The sequence below is a fragment of the Procambarus clarkii genome, chromosome 11 (genome assembly GCF_040958095.1).
Source record: "Procambarus clarkii isolate CNS0578487 chromosome 11, FALCON_Pclarkii_2.0, whole genome shotgun sequence".
NCBI lineage: Eukaryota > Metazoa > Arthropoda > Malacostraca > Decapoda > Cambaridae > Procambarus > Procambarus clarkii.
Window position 1 is genome coordinate 41,867,069 of NC_091160.1, and position 23,625 is coordinate 41,890,693.

The window sequence follows — 23,625 nt, forward strand, 5'->3', positions numbered from 1 at the left end:
TGTCCACTCACAGGATGAGTGGTGCTGCCCAATACTGTCACTATGGCGGTGTGTCCACTCACAGGATGAGTGACGCTGCCCAATACTGTCACTATGGCGGTGTGTCCACTCACAGGATGAGTGACGCTGCCCAATACTGTCACTATGGCGGTGTGTCCACTCACAGGATGAGTGACGCTGCCCAATACTGTCACTATGGCGGTGTGTCCACTCACAGGATGAGTGACGCTGCCCAATACTGTCACTATGGCGGTGTGTCCACTCACAGGATGAGTGACGCTGCCCAATACTGTCACTATGGTGGTGTGTCCACTCACAGGATGAGTGGCGCTGCCCAATACTGTCACTATGGCGGTGTGTCCACTCACAGGATGAGTGACGCTGCCCAATACTGTCACTATGGCGGTGTCCACTCACAGGATGAGTGGCGCTGCCCAATACTGTCACTATGGCGGTGTGTCCACTCACAGGATGAGTGGCGCTGCCCAATACTGTCACTATGGCGGTGTGTCCACTCACAGGATGAGTGACGCTGCCCAATACTGTCACTATGGCGGTGTGTCCACTCACAGGATGAGTGACGCTGCCCAATACTGTCACTATGGCGGTGTGTCCACTCACAGGATGAGTGGCGCTGCCCAATACTGTCACTATGGCGGTGTGTCCACTCACAGGATGAGTGGCGCTGCCCAATACTGTCACTATGGCGGTGTGTCCACTCACAGGATGAGTGACGCTGCCCAATACTGTCACTATGGCGGTGTGTCCACTCACAGGATGAGTGACGCTGCCCAATACTGTCACTATGGCGGTGTGTCCACTCACAGGATGAGTGACGCTGCCCAATACTGTCACTATGGCGGTGTGTCCACTCACAGGATGAGTGACGCTGCCCAATACTGTCACTATGGCGGTGTGTCCACTCACAGGATGAGTGACGCTGCCCAATACTGTCACTATGGCGGTGTGTCCACTCACAGGATGAGTGACGCTGCCCAATACTGTCACTATGGCGGTGTGTCCACTCACAGGATGAGTGACGCTGCCCAATACTGTCACTATGGCGGTGTGTCCACTCACAGGATGAGTGACGCTGCCCAATACTGTCACTATGGCGGTGTGTCCACTCACAGGATGAGTGGCGCTGCCCAATACTGTCACTATGGCGGTGTGTCCACTCACAGGATGAGTGGCGCTGCCCAATACTGTCACTATGGCGGTGTGTCCACTCACAGGATGAGTGGCGCTGCCCAATACTGTCACTATGGCGGTGTGTCCACTCACAGGATGAGTGGCGCTGCCCAATACTGTCACTATGGCGGTGTGTCCACTCCCAGGATGAGTGGCGCTGCCCAATACTGTCACTATGGCGGTGTGTCCACTCCCAAGATGAGTGGCGCTGCCCAATACTGTCACTATGGCGGTGTGTCCACTCACAGGATGAGTGGCGCTGCCCAATACTGTCACTATGGCGGTGTGTCCACTCACAGGATGAGTGGCGCTGCCCAATACTGTCACTATGGCGGTGTGTCCACTCACAGGATGAGTGGCGCTGCCCAATACTGTCACTATGGCGGTGTGTCCACTCACAGGATGAGTGGCGCTGCCCAATACTGTCACTATGGCGGTGTGTCCACTCACAGGATGAGTGGCGCTGCCCAATACTGTCACTATGGCGGTGTGTCCACTCACAGGATGAGTGGCGCTGCCCAATACTGTCACTATGGCGGTGTGTCCACTCACAGGATGGGTGGCGCTGCCCAATACTGTCACTATGGCGGTGTGTCCACTCACAGGATGAGTGACGCTGCCCAATACTGTCACTATGGCGGTGTGTCCACTCACAGGATGAGTGGCGCTGCCCAATACTGTCACTATGGCGGTGTGTCCACTCACAGGATGAGTGACGCTGCCCAATACTGTCACTATGGCGGTGTGTCCACTCACAGGATGAGTGACGCTGCCCAATACTGTCACTATGGCGGTGTGTCCACTCACAGGATGAGTGACGCTGCCCAATACTGTCACTATGGCGGTGTGTCCACTCACAGGATGAGTGACGCTGCCCAATACTGTCACTATGGCGGGGTGGTCACTCACAGGATGAGTGACGCTGCCCAATACTGTCACTATGGCGGGGTGGTCACTCACGCTGGTCAGAGTACACAGGCAGGTGGCCCGGGTCTTATACAACACACCCCAAACCTAAACACAAAACACTGATGATCGGGGAAAGATGTAGAGGTTTCGGAAGTAGAGAGTAGAGGGGATAGGAGAGGAGGGTCACAGGGTCCACCAGTCACGGGAGTATGTCATTATCTTCGCCCTTGTTCAGACCTGAACCTCCACACCATCTTATCTTATCAGACGGCGTCATTGTGTCATAGCCAATCAGACGGCGTCATTGTGTCACAGCCAATCAGACGGCCTCATTGTGTCACAGCCAATCAGACGGCGTCATTGTGTCACAGCCAATCAGACGCCGTCATTGTGTCACAGCCAATCAGACGGCGTCATTGTGTCACAGCCAATCAGACGGCGTCATTGTGTCACAGCCAATCAGACGGCCTCATTGTGTCACAGCCAATCAGACGGCGTCATTGTGTCACAGCCAATCAGACGCCGTCATTGTGTCACAGCCAATCAGACGCCGTCATTTCACAGCCAATCAGACGCCGTCATTGTGTCACAGCCAATCAGACGGCGTCATTGTGTCACAGCCAATCAGACGCCGTCATTTCACAGCCAATCAGACGCCGTCATTGTGTCAGCAGTGGCAGACAGCAGGCTACAGTGTGGCAGCAGACAGCAGGCTACAGTGTGGCAGCAGACAGCTGGCTACAGTGTGGCAGCAGACAGCTGGCTACAGTGTAGCAGCAGACAGCTGGCTACAGTGTGGCAGCAGACAGCTGGCTACAGTGTAGCAGCAGGCTACAGTGTGGCAGCAGACAGCAGGCTACAGTGTGGCAGCAGACAGCTGTCTACAGTGTGGCAGCAGACAGCAGGCTACAGTGTAGCAGCAGGCTACAGTGTGGCAGCAGACAGCTGGCTACAGTGTGGCAACAGACAGCAGGCTACAGTGTGGCAGCAGACAGCTGGCTACAGTGTAGCAGCAGACAGCAGGCTACAGTGTGGCAGCAGAGAGCTGGCTACAGTGTGGCAGCAGACAGCTGGCTACAGTGTGACAGCAGGCTACAGTGTGGCAGCAGACAGCAAGCTACAGTGTGGCAGCAGACAGCTGGCTACAGTGTGGCAGCAGACAGCAAGCTACTGTGTGGCAGTAGACAGCAGGCTACAGTGTGGCAGCAGGCTACAGTGTGGCAGCAGACAGCAGGCTACAGTGTGGCAGCAGACAGCTGGCTACAGTGTGGCAGCAGACAGCTGGCTACAGTGTGGCAGCAGACAGCTGGCTAGTGTGGCAGCAGACAGCAGGCTACAGTGTGGCAGCAGACAGCAGGCTACAGTCTGGCAGCAGACAGCTGGCTACAGTGTGGCAGCAGACAGCAGGCTACAGTGTGGCAGCAGACAGCTGGCTACAGTGTGGCAGCAGACAGCTGGCTACAGTGTGGCAGCAGACAGCAGGCTACAGTGTGGCAGCAGACAGCAGGCTACAGTGTGGCAGCAGACAGCTGGCTACAGTGTGGCAGCAGACAGCAGGCTACAGTGTGGCAGCAGGCTACAGTGTGGCAGCAGACAGCTGGCTACAGTGTGGCAGCAGACAGCTGGCTACAGTGTGGCAGCAGACAGCAGGCTACAGTGTGGCAGCAGACAGCAGGCTACAGTGTGGCAGCAGACAGCAGGCTACAGTGTGGCAGCAGACAGCTGGCTACAGTGTGGCAGCAGACAGCAGGCTACAGTGTGGCAGCAGACAGCTGGCTACAGTGTGGCAGCAGACAGCTGGCTACAGTGTGGCAGCAGACAGCAGGCTACAGTGTGGCAGCAGACAGCTGGCTACAGTGTGGCAGCAGACAGCTGGCTACAGTGTGGCAGCAGACAGCAGGCTACAGTGTGGCAGCAGGCTACAGTGTGGCAGCAGACAGCAGACCAACACCTCCACTACTCTTCCCCCAATATTGCTTATGGCTCGTAGCAGACTGGTGGACACCGGCGTGACGTCCAGGGCTGGCCGTGACGTCCAGGGCTGGCCGTGACGTCCAGGGCTGGCCGTGACGTCCAGGGCTGGCCGTGACGTCCAGGGCTGGCCGTGACGTCCAGGGCTGGCCGTGACGTCCAGGGCTGGCCGTGACGTCCAGGGCTGGCCGTGACGTCCAGGGCTGGCCGTGACGTCCAGGGCTGGCCGTGACGTCCAGGGCTGGCCGTGACGTCCAGGGCTGGCCGTGACGTCCAGGGCTGGCCGTGACGTCCAGGGCTGGCCGTGACGTCCAGGGCTGGCCGTGACGTCCAGGGCTGGCCGTGACGTCCAGGGCTGGCCGTGACGTCCAGGGCTGGCCGTGACGTCCAGGGCTGGCCGTGACGTCCAGGGCTGGCCGTGACGTCCAGGGCTGGCCGTGACGTCCAGGGCTGGCCGTGACTGTGGACACACGGGGGACATGGCCACCAGGAGGTCACCACACACAGGAAAGTGTATCATTAAAGTGTAAAGTAATGAAATTAGGCGAAGGGAGCAGGAGGCTGAACACAAGGTACCATCTGGGAGGTGAAGTCCTGCAAGAGTCAAATACAGAGAAGGATCTGGGGGTTGATATCACACCGAACTTGTCCCCAGAGGCCCACATCAAAAGAATATCATCAGCGGCATATGCTAGACTGGCCAACATAAGAACTGCCTTCAGAAACTTGTGTAAGGAATCTTTCAGAACCCTGTATACCACTTATGTCAGACCAATCCTAGAGTATGCAGCTCCAGTCTGGAGTCCATACCTAGTTAAACACAAGACAAAGTTAGAGAAGATTCAGCAGTATGCCACCAGGCTCGTCTCGGAACTGAGAGGATTGAGCTACGAATCCTCGTAGGGCCTCGTAGCCTGGTGGATAGCGCGCAGGATTCGTAATTCTGTGGCGCGGGTTCGATTCCCGCACGAGGCAGAAACAAATGGGCAAAGTTTCTTTCACCCTGAATGCCCCTGTTACCAAGCAGTAAATAGGTACCTGGGAGTTAGTAAGCTGTCACGGGCTGCTTCCTGGGGGTGGAGGCCTGGTCGAGGACCGGGCCGCGGGGACACTAAAGCCCCGAAATCATCTCAAGATAACCTCAAGATATACGAGGAAAGGCTAAAGGAGCTGAACCTCACATTCCTGGAAAACAGAAGAGTAAGGGTAGACATGATAACCACCTACAAGATTCTCAGGGGAATTGACAGGGTGGACAAAAACAAACTCTTCAGCACGGGTGGGACACGAACAAGGGGACACAGGTGGAAACTTAGTACCCAGATGAGTCACAGAGACGTTAGAAGGAACTTTTTCAGTGTCAGAGTAGTTAACAGTTGGAATGCATTAGGCAGTGATGTGGTGGAGGCTGACTCCATACACAGTTTATAATGTAGATATGATAGAGCCCAATAGACTCAGGAACCTGTACACCAGTTGATTGACAGTTGAGAGGCGCCAGAGCCTTGGAGCCAGAGCTCAACCCCCGCAAACACAAGTACACGGGGACATGAGTGCAGGCGCCGGTCAGCAGGGAGGCGGACCCCTGCACTCTAGCCAGTATTAACAAGAGTGAAGTCACTCTCAAGATGTTATGATTGACAACTCCAGGAAGAAGATGGCCGCTGTGTGATGAGTCACTGTTGTACAGTGACACAGTCCACATCTGTTGTCACCATACACCTGTGACACGCTACACTCACTCATGCCTCCAGCTCAAGACACCCACGGCACCGCCCCGCCAGGACCCCTCTGGCTCACTCACCTCACTACTGAGTATGGTGAGTCACCTGTGTATGGGAGGTCCTACAAGGCTCTCTCACAACTGGGAACACCTTGAGGTGAGGCACTCGGTACAGTGAGTGCCTCACCTTACTCAACATGAATATTATTGCCAGCTTATCGTGTTGAATGTCGCAGACGGTTGAGCAGTGTTACCTGGTTAATACCTGCTTGATGGGGTTCCCGGAGTTCTTTAATGAGAGTTTGGTCCACCAGGCTGTTGCTTGGAGCGGCCCGCAGGCCCACATACCCACCCCAGCCCGGTTGGTCCGCCACTCCTTGGAGGAAACTGTCCAATCTTTTCCTGAAGACCTCCACTTACGTGTACACTGACTAGTGATACTCAGTATTTAAACAGCATTTAATATTCCAACACTGATTTGTAACACTGACATGTCTCTAACCATACACTGAGGCGACAGTCACCATACACTGAGGCGACAGTCACCATACACTGAGGCGACAGTCAGCATACACTGAGGCGACAGTCAGTATACACTGAGGCGACAGTCACCATACACTGAGGCGACAGTCAGTATACACTGAGGCGACAGTCACCATACACTGAGGCGACAGTCACCATACACTGAGGCGACAGTCACCATACACTGAGGCGACAGTCAGTATACACTGAGGCGACAGTCAGCATACACTGAGGCGACAGTCACCATACACTGAGGCGACAGTCACCATACACTGAGGCGACAGTCAGCATACACTGAGGCGACAGTCAGCATACACTGAGGCGACAGTCAGCATACACTGAGGCGACAGTCAGCATACACTGAGGCGACAGTCAGCATACACTGAGGCGACAGTCACCATACACTGAGGCGACAGTCAGCATACACTGAGGCGACAGTCAGCATACACTGAGGCGACAGTCACCATACACTGAGGCGACAGTCACCATACACTGAGGCGACAGTCACCATACACTGAGGCGACAGTCAGCATACACTGAGGTGACAGTCACCATACACTGAGGCGACAGTCAGCATACACTGAGGCGACAGTCAGCATACACTGAGGCGACAGTCACCATACACTGAGGCGACAGTCAGCATACACTGAGGCGACAGTCACCATACACTGAGGCGACAGTCAGCATACACTGAGGCGAGTCACCATACACTGAGGCGACAGTCAGTATACACTGAGGCGACAGTCACCATACACTGAGGCGACAGTCAGCATACACTGAGGCGACAGTCAGCATACACTGAGGCGACAGTCAGCATACACTGAGGTGACAGTCACCATACACTGAGGCGACAGTAGTAGTAGGGTGTGCGACGCACAGGTCATTTTTTTTTCTGGGGAAAAAAAGTACCTGTGCGCCCCAAGGGTTTCAGGTAAATTTAGAATATCCCCTGTGCGCCCCAAGGGTTTCAGGTAAATTTAGAATATCCCCTGTGCGCCCCAAGGGTTTCAGGTAAGGGATGGCTCCACACAGGGGAATTTTTTTTTCTGGGAAAAAAAAGTACCTGTGCGCCCCAAGGGTTTCAGGTAAATTTAGAATATCCCCTGTGCGCCCCAAGGGTTTCAGGTAAATTTAGAATATCCCCTGTGCGCCCCAAGGGTTTCAGGTAAGGGTGTGCGACGCACAGGTCATTTTTTTTTCTGGGAAAAAAAAAGTACCTGTGCGCCCCAAGGGTTTCAGGTAAATTTAGAATATCCCCTGTGCGCCCCAAGGGTTTCAGGTAAATTTAGAATATCCCCTGTGCGCCCCAAGGGTTTCAGGTAAATTTAGAATATCCCCTGTGCGCCCCAAGGGTTTCAGGTAAGGGATGGCTCCACACAGGGCATTTTTTTTTCTGGGAAAAAAAAGTACCTGTGCGCCCCAGGGTTTTCAGGTAAATTTAGAATATCCCCTGTGCGCCCCAAGGGTTTCAGGTAAATTTAGAAATATCGTCTGTGTGGAGCCAGGGTTTTCAGGTAAATTTTGTCAGTCGCAGATTTTAGAAGTAAGGATTTCTTATGAGAAAAATAATTTCCGAGACTTAGAAGTTTGTTAAAGCCTTATGGGAGAAATTCAAATAACGTGTGTAGCACTTTAGGGCTTCCAGGAGAACTCTACGGACATATTTTACATGTTTTCAACTTACAAAATCGTCTATGTAAGCCTTAGTTATTCATATAAATTTAGAAAAGCACCTGTGTAAGTCATTGTTTTCAGGGTTTCGTACATCACACCCCCCTCCCTCTCCCCCTTACCTCGCAATCTGTCGCATCACCTTTATTTACTTTGCGCCCAGCCAGTCAGTCGGCTCTTATCATATCTTATCTTATCCGTAATATCTGGACCGTCCCTCCTCTCTCTCTCTCTCCTTTCATTCAGTTCAACTATTTTCCAACATCGTATGTTTGCTCCTTTTCATTAAGCAAGTCAGTATGTTTGCTCCTTTTCATTAAGCAAGTCAGTTTTACATGAATAAATCATGTTAGTAAGCAAGTTCTAGCTCACGTTCCCCACCTTAGTCCCCTGTCGTATAAAGAATACTATCATTCCAAAATTTAAAAATAATCATATTTCAAATGTTGTTCAATACAGTAATTTAGTTACCAAGCTCCAGCTCTTGTCCTCCGCCTTAGCTCTCTCTCGTATCTTCGTTAGTAACAGTCCAATTTCCCTGAAATTTCTACCCTCTGTATTTCAGACATAGTTTAGTAAATGCAAACAATTATCAAACTCTAGCTCTTGTCCCCAGCTTAGTTCATTTGTACAAAATCATTAGTAACAGTCCAATTTCCCTTAAATTGTTACCCTCTGTATTTCAGACACCGTAAATAAAATCAAAATAGTTATCGAGCTCCAGCTCTCGTCCCCGCCTTAATTCTCTTTCGTATCTTTGTAAATAACCCATCAATTTCCCTAAAATTAAAAGCAGACATACTTCAAAGTTAGTAAATAAGATCAAGTCAGTTACTGAGCTCCAGCTCTCGTCCCCGCCTTAGTTCTCTTTCATATCTTTGTAAATAAACCATCAATTTCCCTGAAATTTTTACCCTCTGTATTTCAGACATAGTAAATATGAAGTAAACAATTATAAAACTCTAGCTCTTGTCCTCTGTCCAAGCTCACTTTTGTAAAATCATTACTCTCAGTCCAAATCACCCAACTACATTTTCAGACATAGTAAATAAAAACCAGTTCAGTTATCAAGTTTCAACTCTTGTGCCCCAGCTTAGTTCATTTGTACAAGTTCTTTATTTTCCAACTAAATCACCCTGAGATTTAAGATCACCGTATTTCTAACGTAGTAAAATTAATCGGGGCATTAACCAAGCTCCATTCCCTCTGCCTTAGATCATCAGACATAAATATTTTCGATCAAGTCCGTCTCCAGCTTAACTCTTACCCTTTCCCTCCCTTACCTTCTCATCCCCAACTTATCCAAACCTTCAATAATCGTACTGTATTTGCATATTTTCTCTATATTCACTGTGTTCTTCGTATTCTCATCCGTGTTCACTCCATGTTCTTCAAAATGTTCACAGTCCCATTCAGTTCATATTTTCACAAGTATCTCCATTTTTTATGTAATCTTTCTCTTAGTCTCATTATGTTCTCTACAAATTCTAGTCATATTTTCTATGTTTTCATATTCATCACATGTTCTCTTTACAACTTTTATACTCAATATTCATGCTAACTTCCATATTTTTTGTGTTCTTTGTCAATATTCATGTTCCTCTACAAGTTCATGTTCCTCACAAGATCACTTCGTTTTCACCTTCACTTACATGTTTTCTACATTCTTTGTCATATTCTCCATGTTCTTCACAAGTCCATTGTTCATTCTTTGTATTCCCTATTCTCCTTATCATGTTTTCATGTTCTCTGTAAGTTCATATTCCCAGCATGTTCACTGTATTCATCAACTTTTTCTTACATGTTTTCTGTGTTCACCGTATGTTCACTGTGTTCATTCCCTTACTTAACCTCAATTTTTTTATGTTCTTTGTTTCTTCCATTCACTAACTAGTTCTTTGTCAAATATTAGCATCAGCAATACAGTTTCCTCAACAATTTTAGTCACCAAGTTTTTATTTGCAAAACTATGTCAAAGTAATTCTCGTAGTCAACTTAATAGTTCTACCAACCCCGTTCTTAAACAAATCTACAATTTATTCAGTTCCAAATTTACAAAGACAAACCTTTCTTGTAACTTCTTAACTAAAAATCTTTCGCCAATCAACTAAAAACATAGTCACTTTCGTCATTTCTCAACTAAACTTATTATCCAGTCAACTAAAAATAGTCAGAAATAACCTCGTTCAACACTGTTCTTAACTAAAACACCCTTTCTCTTAGCTGAAAATTGTCAAAGGAAACTTCTTTCAGCACTTTCTTAACAGGCGCTATGTTTCATCAAGAAAAAATTGTCAAAGGAAACTTTCCAAAACTGTTCATAACTAGCTTTTATCCATCGTCAATCAACTAAATAATAACTTTCATCATTTCTTAACTAAACTTATTCCCCCAGTCATCAGAAAATAGCCGTGTTCTTCATGTTTCATTGTCATTTCATAACTAAAATTATCCATCAATCAACAGAAAAAGCCATGTTCATCATGTTTTGTCTTTTTGCTTAACTAAAATTATGTTTTTTCAAGTAAGAAAAAATAACCAAAGATATCTTTCATCGCTGTTCTTAACTGACATTATACTTTGGGGAGCACAAAAATAGTCTCCCTCGTCATGTTTTGTCTTTTTCCTTAACTAAAGTATTCATCAGTCAACTAAAAATAATTGCTTCATCATGTTTCCTTGTCATTTCTTAACTGAAATATCACTTCTCTCATCTGAAATAGTCAGGATTAACCTCATTCAACACCGTTCTTAACTAAAGTAACCTTTTGCTTAGCTAAAAATTGTCAAAGGAATCTTTTCAGCACTGTTCATAACTAACTTTATCCATCGTCAAGTAAGAAAATATAGTCAAAGATATCTATCATCGTCGTTCTTAACTGACATTTATACTTTGTGGAGCACTAAAATAGTCAAATGTAACTTTTTCAACACTTTCGTAACTAAAATTATATGTCGCTAAGTAAGAAAAATAGTCAAAGGTGCTCTTCTTTACACCAAAGTTACTCTTCGAGAAATCAAAGACTCTCTTCAATACATCAAGGACTTACTCAAAGACACCAAAGTTACACTCTAAGACATCCTTCGAGACATCAAAGACTTCAATGGGACTCTTCCATTCATCAAAGACATTCTCTAAGCCCTCAAAGTTATTCTCAGCACAATCAAAAGTTATTCCAAGACAACAAAAGTCATTCTCAGAGCTATCAAAATTATTCTCGGAGTCATCAAAAGGTATTCTCTAACTCACTTTTGGTCATTAAAGTTAAGTTCTATGTTATAAAAGTTTGTCTCAGAGACATCTAAAGTTAATCTTAGAGTTATCAAATGTAATCTCTAACTCTCTTTTGTTCATCAAAGTTGATCTCAGAGTTAACAAAGGTAATCTCTAACTCACTCTCGTTCATCAAAGTTATTCAAAGAGCTAACAAAAGTTATTCTCAGAGTCACCTTCGTTCTTCAGAGAAACTTTCCAAAACATCTTTATTCATCAAAGTTATTCTCAGAGGCATAAAAGTCATTCTCAGAGCTATCAAACTTGTTCTCAAAGTCATCAAACTTATTCACAGAGTCATCAAAGTTAATCTAAGACATCATTTTTCATCAAAGATATTCTCTCTAAACCATCAATGTTCTTCTCTAAGACATAAAAGTTATTCTCAGACTCACCTTCGTTCGTCAGAGAAACTTTCAAAACATCTTTGTTCATCAAACTTGTTTTCAAAGTCATCAAAAGTTAATCTAAGACATCTTCTTTCATCAAAGTTATTTTCAGAGACATCTAAAGTTATTCTCAGAGCTATCAAACTTGTTCTCAGAGTCATCAAATGTTATTCTCGAAGTCATCAAAGTTATTTTCAGAGACATCTAAAGTTAATTTCTATGTTATAAAGTTATTCTCAGAGACATCTAAAGTTAATCTTGGTCATCAAAGTTGTTCTCTAAACATCAATGTTGTTCTCCAAGACATCAAAGATGTTCTCAAAATCATAAAAGTTATTCCCAGAGCTATCAAAGTTAATCTCAGAGTTATCCAAAGATATTCTCATGTCCACAAAAGTTATTCCAAGAGACGTCAAAGTTGTTTCAAAGACTTCAAAGTTAATCTCAGAGTTATCCAAAGACATTCTCAGAGACATCTAAAGTTATTCTCTAAGACATCAAAGTTGTTCTAAGAGTTATCAAAAGTTATTCTCAGTCATGATATGTTATTCTCTAACTCACTTCCATTCATCAAAGACATTCTCTAAGTCCTGAAAGTTATTCTCTAAGACAACAAAGTCTTTCTCAGAGCTACCAAAGATGTTCTCTAAATCATAAAAGTTAATCTTAACTCACCTTCGTTCATTAGAGAAACTTTCCAATCCATATTCGTTGACCAGAGTTATTCTCAGAGTCATCAAAGCGATCTCTAATTCATCTTCGTTCTCCAAAGTTGTTCTCTAAGACACCTTCATTCATCAAAGAAACTCTCCTTCTTCCATCATGTTATTCTTTAAGACATCTTCAGTCATAAAATTTTCTCTCCAAAATGTAACTAGTTCAGCTTTTCATACCAAACCTGCATTTCTGTTAAAACATATTTTCTTAGTTGCTTTACCCTAAAACTGTTCTCTGAACTACACTGTTCAAACCTACGTAACCTATCCTCTCCACCCAATGTTACTTAGTTAACGTAACGTTCCTAAACCTAGCTTTACCTATCCTAACATACCTTACCTTACCTTCCCTATCTTACCTAACTTTACCTATCCTAACATAACTTACCTTACCTTCCCTATCTTACCTAACTTTACCTATCCTAACATAACTTACCTTACCTTCTCTAACTTAACCTAACTTTACCTATCCTAACTTAACTTACCTAACTTATTCTGCTTAACATAACTTACCTTCATATCTTACCTAACTTTACCTATCCTATCCTAACCTAACTTGTCTTACATAACTTAATCTTACTTTCCCAAACTGATGTATCCTAACTTATCTAGTCCAACCAGACATGATCTAACTTAAGTATTCCTTCTTGTCTTTGTGTTTCGTCAATCATTGTCTCATATTCATTTACTCATTTCAAGGGTTAATTTCTCAAATGGTCACTTATGCATTTCAAGTGCTATTTGTTAGAGATTGGATATTTAAGCATTTCAAAGAATTATAATTTCTCAAATGGTCACTTATGCATTTCAAGTGCTATTTGTTAGAGATTGGATATTTAAGCATTTCAAAGAATTATAATTTCTCAAATGGACGTTTTTGCATTTCAAGTGCTATTTGCTAGAGATTGAATATTTAAGCATTTCAAAGAATTTTTGTTATATATGGGCATTTACTCATTTCAAGGGATAATTTCTCAAATGGACGTTTTTGCATTTCAAGTGTTATTTGTTTAAGATTGGGTATTTAACCATTTCAAAGGATTTTGTTATATATGGGAACTTACTCGTTTCAAGGGCTAATTTCTCAAATGGTCATTTTTGCAGATCAAGGGTTATTTGTTAAAGTTCATCAAGTTGCCCATAAGTTGTATTAGTAGGTTCTATCTTATGTTCTTATTCCCCAACCCCTTAACCTAACCTCTTGTAATCTTAGTGTATTTGGTAGGTTCTATCATATGTTCTTATTCCCCTAACCTTTCAGATGTAGTTTGTGGTGTTTTTAACGTATTTGTTGAATATATTATCCTTTTCCTAACCTTTCAGATGTAGTTTTGTTTCTCCTTTTTGTATATTTTTACCCAAACCATCTTTCCTTCTTTACTTTGATTCTCCTACTCCTTCTAACCCTCCTTTTCTATCTCTCTCCCTTATTCTCTCTCTTCCTCCCCCTCTCTCTCCCTCATTTGCTCAAATGCTCTCTTGTTTCTCAAATTCAAGTCTTATTGCTCCCATTCTCACACCCTCATTCTCATTCACTTAGTTTTTCTTTTTCTCAATTCAAGTCTTAGTGCTCCCATGCCCACACTCTCTCTCATTCTCTCTTCTTTGGTCCCATTTTCTTCCGCCCCCTCTCTCTTACTCCTTGCTCTTCTTTCATGCTCTCAATCCCTTGAGCTCTTGTTTCTCAATTTCAAGTCTTAGTAGATCTGATTCTTTACTATTGTAATTTTATTATTACTATGATAAAGAATGAACTTATATGTGAAAACAAAGTAAAGAAGGAAAGATGGTTAAGTGGGATGGTGGGTTTGGGTAAAATATACAAAAACAAGAAACAAAACTACATCTGAAAGGTTAGGAAAAGGATAATATATTCAACAAATACGTTAAAAACACCACAAACTACATCTGAAAGGTTAGGGGAATAAGAACATAAGATAGAACCTACTAATACAACTTATGGGCAACTTGATGAACTTTAACAAATAACCCTTGATCTGCAAAAATGACCATTTGAGAAATTAGCCCTTGAAACGAGTAAGTTCCCATATATAACAAAATCCTTTGAAATGGTTAAATACCCAATCTTAAACAAATAACACTTGAAATGCAAAAACGTCCATTTGAGAAATTATCCCTTGAAATGAGTAAATGCCCATATATAACAAAAATTCTTTGAAATGCTTAAATATTCAATCTCTAGCAAATAGCACTTGAAATGCAAAAACGTCCATTTGAGAAATTATAATTCTTTGAAATGCTTAAATATCCAATCTCTAACAAATAGCACTTGAAATGCATAAGTGACCATTTGAGAAATTAACCCTTGAAATGAGTAAATGAATATGAGACAATGATTGACGAAACACAAAGACAAGAAGGAATACTTAAGTTAGATCATGTCTGGTTGGACTAGATAAGTTAGGATACATCAGTTTGGGAAAGTAAGATTAAGTTATGTAAGACAAGTTAGGTTAGGATAGGATAGGTAAAGTTAGGTAAGATATGAAGGTAAGTTATGTTAAGCAGAATAAGTTAGGTAAGTTAAGTTAGGATAGGTAAAGTTAGGTTAAGTTAGAGAAGGTAAGGTAAGTTATGTTAGGATAGGTAAAGTTAGGTAAGATAGGGAAGGTAAGGTAAGTTATGTTAGGATAGGTAAAGTTAGGTAAGATAGGGAAGGTAAGGTAAGGTATGTTAGGATAGGTAAAGCTAGGTTTAGGAACGTTACGTTAACTAAGTAACATTGGGTGGAGAGGATAGGTTACGTAGGTTTGAACAGTGTAGTTCAGAGAACAGTTTTAGGGTAAAGCAACTAAGAAAATATGTTTTAACAGAAATGCAGGTTTGGTATGAAAAGCTGAACTAGTTACATTTTGGAGAGAAAATTTTATGACTGAAGATGTCTTAAAGAATAACATGATGGAAGAAGGAGAGTTTCTTTGATGAATGAAGGTGTCTTAGAGAACAACTTTGGAGAACGAAGATGAATTAGAGATCGCTTTGATGACTCTGAGAATAACTCTGGTCAACGAATATGGATTGGAAAGTTTCTCTAATGAACGAAGGTGAGTTAAGATTAACTTTTATGATTTAGAGAACATCTTTGGTAGCTCTGAGAAAGACTTTGTTGTCTTAGAGAATAACTTTCAGGACTTAGAGAATGTCTTTGATGAATGGAAGTGAGTTAGAGAATAACATATCATGACTGAGAATAACTTTTGATAACTCTTAGAACAACTTTGATGTCTTAGAGAATAACTTTAGATGTCTCTGAGAATGTCTTTGGATAACTCTGAGATTAACTTTGAAGTCTTTGAAACAACTTTGACGTCTCTTGGAATAACTTTTGTGGACATGAGAATATCTTTGGATAACTCTGAGATTAACTTTGATAGCTCTGGGAATAACTTTTATGATTTTGAGAACATCTTTGATGTCTTGGAGAACAACATTGATGTTTAGAGAACAACTTTGATGACCAAGATTAACTTTAGATGTCTCTGAGAATAACTTTATAACATAGAAATTAACTTTAGATGTCTCTGAAAATAACTTTGATGACTTCGAGAATAACATTTGATGACTCTGAGAACAAGTTTGATAGCTCTGAGAATAACTTTAGATGTCTCTGAAAATAACTTTGATGAAAGAAGATGTCTTAGATTAACTTTTGATGACTTTGAAAACAAGTTTGATGAACAAAGATGTTTTGAAAGTTTCTCTGACGAACGAAGGTGAGTCTGAGAATAACTTTTATGTCTTAGAGAAGAACATTGATGGTTTAGAGAGAATATCTTTGATGAAAAATGATGTCTTAGATTAACTTTGATGACTCTGTGAATAAGTTTGATGACTTTGAGAACAAGTTTGATAGCTCTGAGAATGACTTTTATGCCTCTGAGAATAACTTTGATGAATAAAGATGTTTTGGAAAGTTTCTCTGAAGAACGAAGGTGACTCTGAGAATAACTTTTGTTAGCTCTTTGAATAACTTTGATGAACGAGAGTGAGTTAGAGATTACCTTTGTTAACTCTGAGATCAACTTTGATGAACAAAAGAGAGTTAGAGATTACATTTGATAACTCTAAGATTAACTTTAGATGTCTCTGAGACAAACTTTTATAACATAGAACTTAACTTTAATGACCAAAAGTGAGTTAGAGAATACCTTTTGATGACTCCGAGAATAATTTTGATAGCTCTGAGAATGACTTTTGTTGTCTTGGAATAACTTTTGATTGTGCTGAGAATAACTTTGAGGGCTTAGAGAATGTCTTTGATGAATGGAAGAGTCCCATTGAAGTCTTTGATGTCTCGAAGGATGTCTTAGAGTGTAACTTTGGTGTCTTTGAGTAAGTCCTTGATGTATTGAAGAGAGTCTTTGATTTCTCGAAGAGTAACTTTGGTGTAAAGAAGAGCACCTTTGACTATTTTTCTTACTTAGCGACATATAATTTTAGTTACGAAAGTGTTGAAAAAGTTACATTTGACTATTTTAGTGCTCCACAAAGTATAAATGTCAGTTAAGAACGACGATGATAGATATCTTTGACTATATTTTCTTACTTGACGATGGATAAAGTTAGTTATGAACAGTGCTGAAAAGATTCCTTTGACAATTTTTAGCTAAGCAAAAGGTTACTTTAGTTAAGAACGGTGTTGAATGAGGTTAATCCTGACTATTTCAGATGAGAGAAGTGATATTTCAGTTAAGAAATGACAAGGAAACATGATGAAGCAATTATTTTTAGTTGACTGATGAATACTTTAGTTAAGGAAAAAGACAAAACATGACGAGGGAGACTATTTTTGTGCTCCCCAAAGTATAATGTCAGTTAAGAACAGCGATGAAAGATATCTTTGGTTATTTTTTCTTACTTGAAAAAACATAATTTTAGTTAAGCAAAAAGACAAAACATGATGAACATGGCTTTTTCTGTTGATTGATGGATAATTTTAGTTATGAAATGACAATGAAACATGAAGAACACGGCTATTTTCTGATGACTGGGGGAATAAGTTTAGTTAAGAAATGATGAAAGTTATTATTTAGTTGATTGACGATGGATAAAAGCTAGTTATGAACAGTTTTGGAAAGTTTCCTTTGACAATTTTTTCTTGATGAAACATAGCGCCTGTTAAGAAAGTGCTGAAAGAAGTTTCCTTTGACAATTTTCAGCTAAGAGAAAGGGTGTTTTAGTTAAGAACAGTGTTGAACGAGGTTATTTCTGACTATTTTTAGTTGACTGGATAATAAGTTTAGTTGAGAAATGACGAAAGTGACTATGTTTTTAGTTGATTGGCGAAAGATTTTTAGTTAAGAAGTTACAAGAAAGGTTTGTCTTTGTAAATTTGGAACTGAATAAATTGTAGATTTGTTTAAGAACGGGGTTGGTAGAACTATTAAGTTGACTACGAGAATTACTTTGACATAGTTTTGCAAATAAAAACTTGGTGACTAAAATTGTTGAGGAAACTGTATTGCTGATGCTAATATTTGACAAAGAACTAGTTAGTGAATGGAAGAAACAAAGAACATAAAAAAATTGAGGTTAAGTAAGGGAATGAACACAGTGAACATACGGTGAACACAGAAAACATGTAAGAAAAAGTTGATGAATACAGTGAACATGCTGGGAATATGAACTTACAGAGAACATGAAAACATGATAAGGAGAATAGGGAATACAAAGAATGAACAATGGACTTGTGAAGAACATGGAGAATATGACAAAGAATGTAGAAAACATGTAAGTGAAGGTGAAAACGAAGTGATCTTGTGAGGAACATGAACTTGTAGAGGAACATGAATATTGACAAAGAACACAAAAAATATGGAAGTTAGCATGAATATTGAGTATAAAAGTTGTAAAGAGAACATGTGATGAATATGAAAACATAGAAAATATGACTAGAATTTGTAGAGAACATAATGAGACTAAGAGAAAGATTACATAAAAAATGGAGATACTTGTGAAAATATGAACTGAATGGGACTGTGAACATTTTGAAGAACATGGAGTGAACACGGATGAGAATACGAAGAACACAGTGAATATAGAGAAAATATGCAAATACAGTACGATTATTGAAGGTTTGGATAAGTTGGGGATGAGAAGGTAAGGGAGGGAAAGGGTAAGAGTTAAGCTGGAGACGGACTTGATCGAAAATATTTATGTCTGATGATCTAAGGCAGAGGGAATGGAGCTTGGTTAATGCCCCGATTAATTTTACTACGTTAGAAATACGGTGATCTTAAATCTCAGGGTGATTTAGTTGGAAAATAAAGAACTTGTACAAATGAACTAAGCTGGGGCACAAGAGTTGAAACTTGATAACTGAACTGGTTTTTATTTACTATGTCTGAAAATGTAGTTGGGTGATTTGGACTGAGAGTAATGATTTTACAAAAGTGAGCTTGGACAGAGGACAAGAGCTAGAGTTTTATAATTGTTTACTTCATATTTACTATGTCTGAAATACAGAGGGTAAAAATTTCAGGGAAATTGATGGTTTATTTACAAAGATATGAAAGAGAACTAAGGCGGGGACGAGAGCTGGAGCTCAGTAACTGACTTGATCTTATTTACTAACTTTGAAGTATGTCTGCTTTTAATTTTAGGGAAATTGATGGGTTATTTACAAAGATACGAAAGAGAATTAAGGCGGGGACGAGAGCTGGAGCTCGATAACTATTTTGATTTTATTTACGGTGTCTGAAATACAGAGGGTAACAATTTAAGGGAAATTGGACTGTTACTAATGATTTTGTACAAATGAACTAAGCTGGGGACAAGAGCTAGAGTTTGATAATTGTTTGCATTTACTAAACTATGTCTGAAATACAGAGGGTAGAAATTTCAGGGAAATTGGACTGTTACTAACGAAGATACGAGAGAGAGCTAAGGCGGAGGACAAGAGCTGGAGCTTGGTAACTAAATTACTGTATTGAACAACATTTGAAATATGATTATTTTTAAATTTTGGAATGATAGTATTCTTTATACGACAGGGGACTAAGGTGGGGAACGTGAGCTAGAACTTGCTTACTAACATGATTTATTCATGTAAAACTGACTTGCTTAATGAAAAGGAGCAAACATACTGACTTGCTTAATGAAAAGGAGCAAACATACGATGTTGGAAAATAGTTGAACTGAATGAAAGGAGAGAGAGAGAGAGGAGGGACGGTCCAGATATTACGGATAAGATAAGATATGATAAGAGCCGACTGACTGGCTGGGCGCAAAGTAAATAAAGGTGATGCGACAGATTGCGAGGTAAGGGGGAGAGGGAGGGGGGTGTGATGTACGAAACCCTGAAAACAATGACTTACACAGGTGCTTTTCTAAATTTATATGAATAACTAAGGCTTACATAGACGATTTTGTAAGTTGAAAACATGTAAAATATGTCCGTAGAGTTCTCCTGGAAGCCCTAAAGTGCTACACACGTTATTTGAATTTCTCCCATAAGGCTTTAACAAACTTCTAAGTCTCGGAAATTATTTTTCTCATAAGAAATCCTTACTTCTAAAATCTGCGACTGACAAAATTTACCTGAAAACCCTGGCTCCACACAGACGATATTTCTAAATTTACCTGAAACCCTTGGGGCGCACAGGGGATATTCTAAATTTACCTGAAAACCCTGGGGCGCACAGGTACTTTTTTTTCCCAGAAAAAAAAATGCCCTGTGTGGAGCCATCCCTTACCTGAAACCCTTGGGGCGCACAGGGGATATTCTAAATTTACCTGAAACCCTTGGGGCGCACAGGGGATATTCTAAATTTACCTGAAACCCTTGGGGCGCACAGGTACTTTTTTTTTCCCAGAAAAAAAAATGACCTGTGCGTCGCACACCCTTACCTGAAACCCTTGGGGCGCACAGGGGATATTCTAAATTTACCTGAAACCCTTGGGGCGCACAGGGGATATTCTAAATTTACCTGAAACCCTTGGGGCGCACAGGTACTTTTTTTTCCCAGAAAAAAAAATTCCCCTGTGTGGAGCCATCCCTTACCTGAAACCCTTGGGGCGCACAGGGGATATTCTAAATTTACCTGAAACCCTTGGGGCGCACAGGGGATATTCTAAATTTACCTGAAACCCTTGGGGCGCACAGGTACTTTTTTTCCCCAGAAAAAAAAATGACCTGTGCGTCGCACACCCTACTACTGACAGTCACCATACACTGAGGCGACAGTCAGCATACACTGAGGCGACAGTCACCATACACTGAGGCGACAGTCACCATACACTGAGGCGACAGTCACCATACACTGAGGCGACAGTCACCATACACTGAGGCGACAGTCACCATACACTGAGGCGACAGTCAGCATACACTGAGGCGACAGTCAGCATACACTGAGGCGACAGTCAGCATACACTGAGGCGACAGTCAGCATACACTGAGGCGACAGTCAGCATACACTGAGGCGACAGTCAGCATACACTGAGGCGACAGTCAGCATACACTGAGGCGACAGTCAGCATACACTGAGGCGACAGTCAGCATACACTGAGGCGACAGTCAGCATACACTGAGGCGACAGTCAGCATACACTGAGGCGACAGTCAGCATACACTGAGGCGACAGTCACCATACACTGAGGCGACAGTCACCATACACTGAGGTGACAGTCACCATACACTGAGGCGACAGTCACCATACACTGAGGTGACAGTCACCATACACTGAGGTGACAGTCACCATACACTGAGGTGACAGTCAGCATACACTGAGGCGACAGTCACCATACACTGAGGTGACAGTCAGCATACACTGAGGTGACAGTCAGCATACACTGAGGCGACAGTCAGCATACACTGAGGTGACAGTCAGCATACACTGAGGCGACAGTCAGTATACACTGAGGTGACAGTCAGCATACACTGAGGCGACAGTCACCATACACTGAGGTGACAGTCAGCATACACTGAGGTGACAGTCAGCATACACTGAGGCGACAGTCACCATACACTGAGGTGACAGTCAGCATACACTGAGGCGACAGTCACCATACACTGAGGTGACAGTCACCATACACTGAGGTGACAGTCAGCATACACTGAGGCGACAGTCAGCATACACTGAGGCGACAGTCAGCATACACTGAGGTGACAGTCAGCATACACTGAGGCGACAGTCAGTATACACTGAGGTGACAGTCACCATACACTGACGGGTCAATAGAAGGCATGCTGCAGTCTTGGGAGACTATGGGAGTTGCGTTTTGGTTGTCTAGGCTGGAATGTCCTCTCCAGGGCGCAAAGCTTGGGTAGGTCGGTATGGAGGAGAAGCTGTTACCCATGCAGCAGGTCCCCCCCCCCCTCTCCACGATGACGAAATTGTCCAATGGAAAGTCAAACGCCAATACGCTTGGTTCCAGCACCGTCGCAGGAGCAGGGAGGGGATAGTTTATTGTGCACCCCATACTCATCCTGTGAGCGATAGTTTATTGTGCACCCCATACTCATCCTGTGAGCGATAGTTTATTGTGCACCCCATACTCATCCTGTGAGCGATAGTTTATTGTGCACCCCATACTCATCCTGTGAGCGATAGTTTATTGTGCACCCCATACTCATCCTGTGAGCGATAGTTTATTGTGCACCCCATACTCATCCTGTGAGCGGTAGTTTATTGTGCACCCCATACTCATCCTGTGAGCGATAGTTTATTGTGCACCCCATACTCATCCTGTGAGCGATAGTTTATTGTGCACCCCATACTCATCCTGTGAGCGATAGTTTATTGTGCACCCCATACTCATCCTGTGAGCGATAGTTTATTGTGCACCCCATACTCATCCTGTGAGCGGTAGCGCAAAAAGGATTACAGCGGACACAAAAAGTTTATATCAAACCTGAACGGAGATTATTACATTAACAATTATATCTATCCTGCACCACTTGTAATTATAGTGTCAGCTAGGGAGCCGGTCGGCCGAGCGGACAGCACACTGGACTTGTGATCCTGTGGTCCCGGGTTCGATCCCGGGCGCCGGCGAGAAACAATGGGGCAGAGTTTCTTTCACCCCTATGCCCCCTGTTACCTAGCAGTAAATAGGTACCTGGGTGTTAGTCAGCTGTCACGGGCTGCTTCCTGGGGGTGGAGGCCTGGTCGAGGACCGGGCCGCGGGGACACTAAAGCCCCGAAATCATCTCAAGATAACCTCAAGATAGTAACACACATTGTTCCACTTTAATAGCTGTGTATTTACACTTAATTATTCTACATTAATGGTAGGTCTTTATCGCCTCATGTGTTCTTTATCGCCTCTCATGTGTCCTTTATCGCCTCTCATGTGTCCTTTATCGCCTCTCATGTGTCCTTTATCGCCTCTCATGTGTCCTTTATCGCCTCTCATGTGTCCTTTATCGCCTCTATTGTGTCCTTTATCGCCTCTCATGTGTCCTTTATCGCCTCTCATGTGTCCTTTATCGCCTCTCATGTGTCCTTTATCGCCTCTCATGTGTCCTTTATCGCCTCTCATGTGTCCTTTATCGCCTCTCATGTGTCCTTTATCGCCTCTCATGTGTCCTTTATCGCCTCTATTGTGTCCTTTATCGCCTCTCATGTGTCCTTTATCGCCTCTCATGTGTCCTTTATCGCCTCTATTGTGTCCTTTATCGCCTCTCATGTGTCCTTTATCGCCTCTCATGTGTCCTTTATCTCCTCTCATGTGTCCTTTATCGCCTCTCATGTGTCCTTTATCGCCTCTCATGTGTCCTTTATCGCCTCTCTTGTGTCCTTTATCGCCTCTCATGTGTCCTTTATCGCCTCTATTGTGTCCTTTATCGCCTCTCATGTGTCCTTTATCGCCTCTCATGTGTCCTTTATCTCCTCTCATGTGTCCTTTATCGCCTCTCATGTGTCCTTTATCGCCTCTCATGTGTCCTTTATCTCCTCTCATGTGTCCTTTATCGCCTCTCATGTGTCCTTTATCGCCTCTCTTGTGTCCTTTATCGCCTCTCATGTGTCCTTTATCTCCTCTCATGTGTCCTTTATCGCCTCTCATGTGTCCTTTATCGCCTCTCATGTGTCCTTTATCGCCTCTCTTGTGTCCTTTATCGCCTCTCATGTGTCCTTTATCGCCTCTCATGTGTCCTTTATCTCCTCTCATGTGTCCTTTATCGCCTCTCATGTGTCCTTTATCGCCTCTCATGTGTCCTTTATCGCCTCTCTTGTGTCCTTTATCGCCTCTCATGTGTCCTTTATCGCCTCTCTTGTGTCCTTTATCGCCTCTCATG

The 23,625-nt window shown here is 43.0% G+C and overlaps 2 protein-coding genes across 3 annotated transcripts in view; both read right to left on the reverse strand.

Annotated features, from left to right (window-relative positions):
- LOC123758463 (retinoic acid receptor RXR-alpha-B) overlaps positions 1 to 23,625 on the reverse strand; it is a 298,618-nt gene that overhangs the window by 135,962 nt on the left and 139,031 nt on the right. The gene's annotated exons all lie outside the window — the stretch shown is intronic.
- Positions 22,626 to 23,625, reverse strand: part of LOC123758232 (eukaryotic translation initiation factor 3 subunit A-like) — a 1,335-nt gene continuing 335 nt past the window's right edge. The window contains exon 1 of the mRNA XM_045742356.2: positions 22,626 to 23,625. This exon is cut by the window's right edge and continues 335 nt beyond it. Coding sequence (XP_045598312.2) covers positions 22,626 to 23,625 — 1,000 coding nt within the window.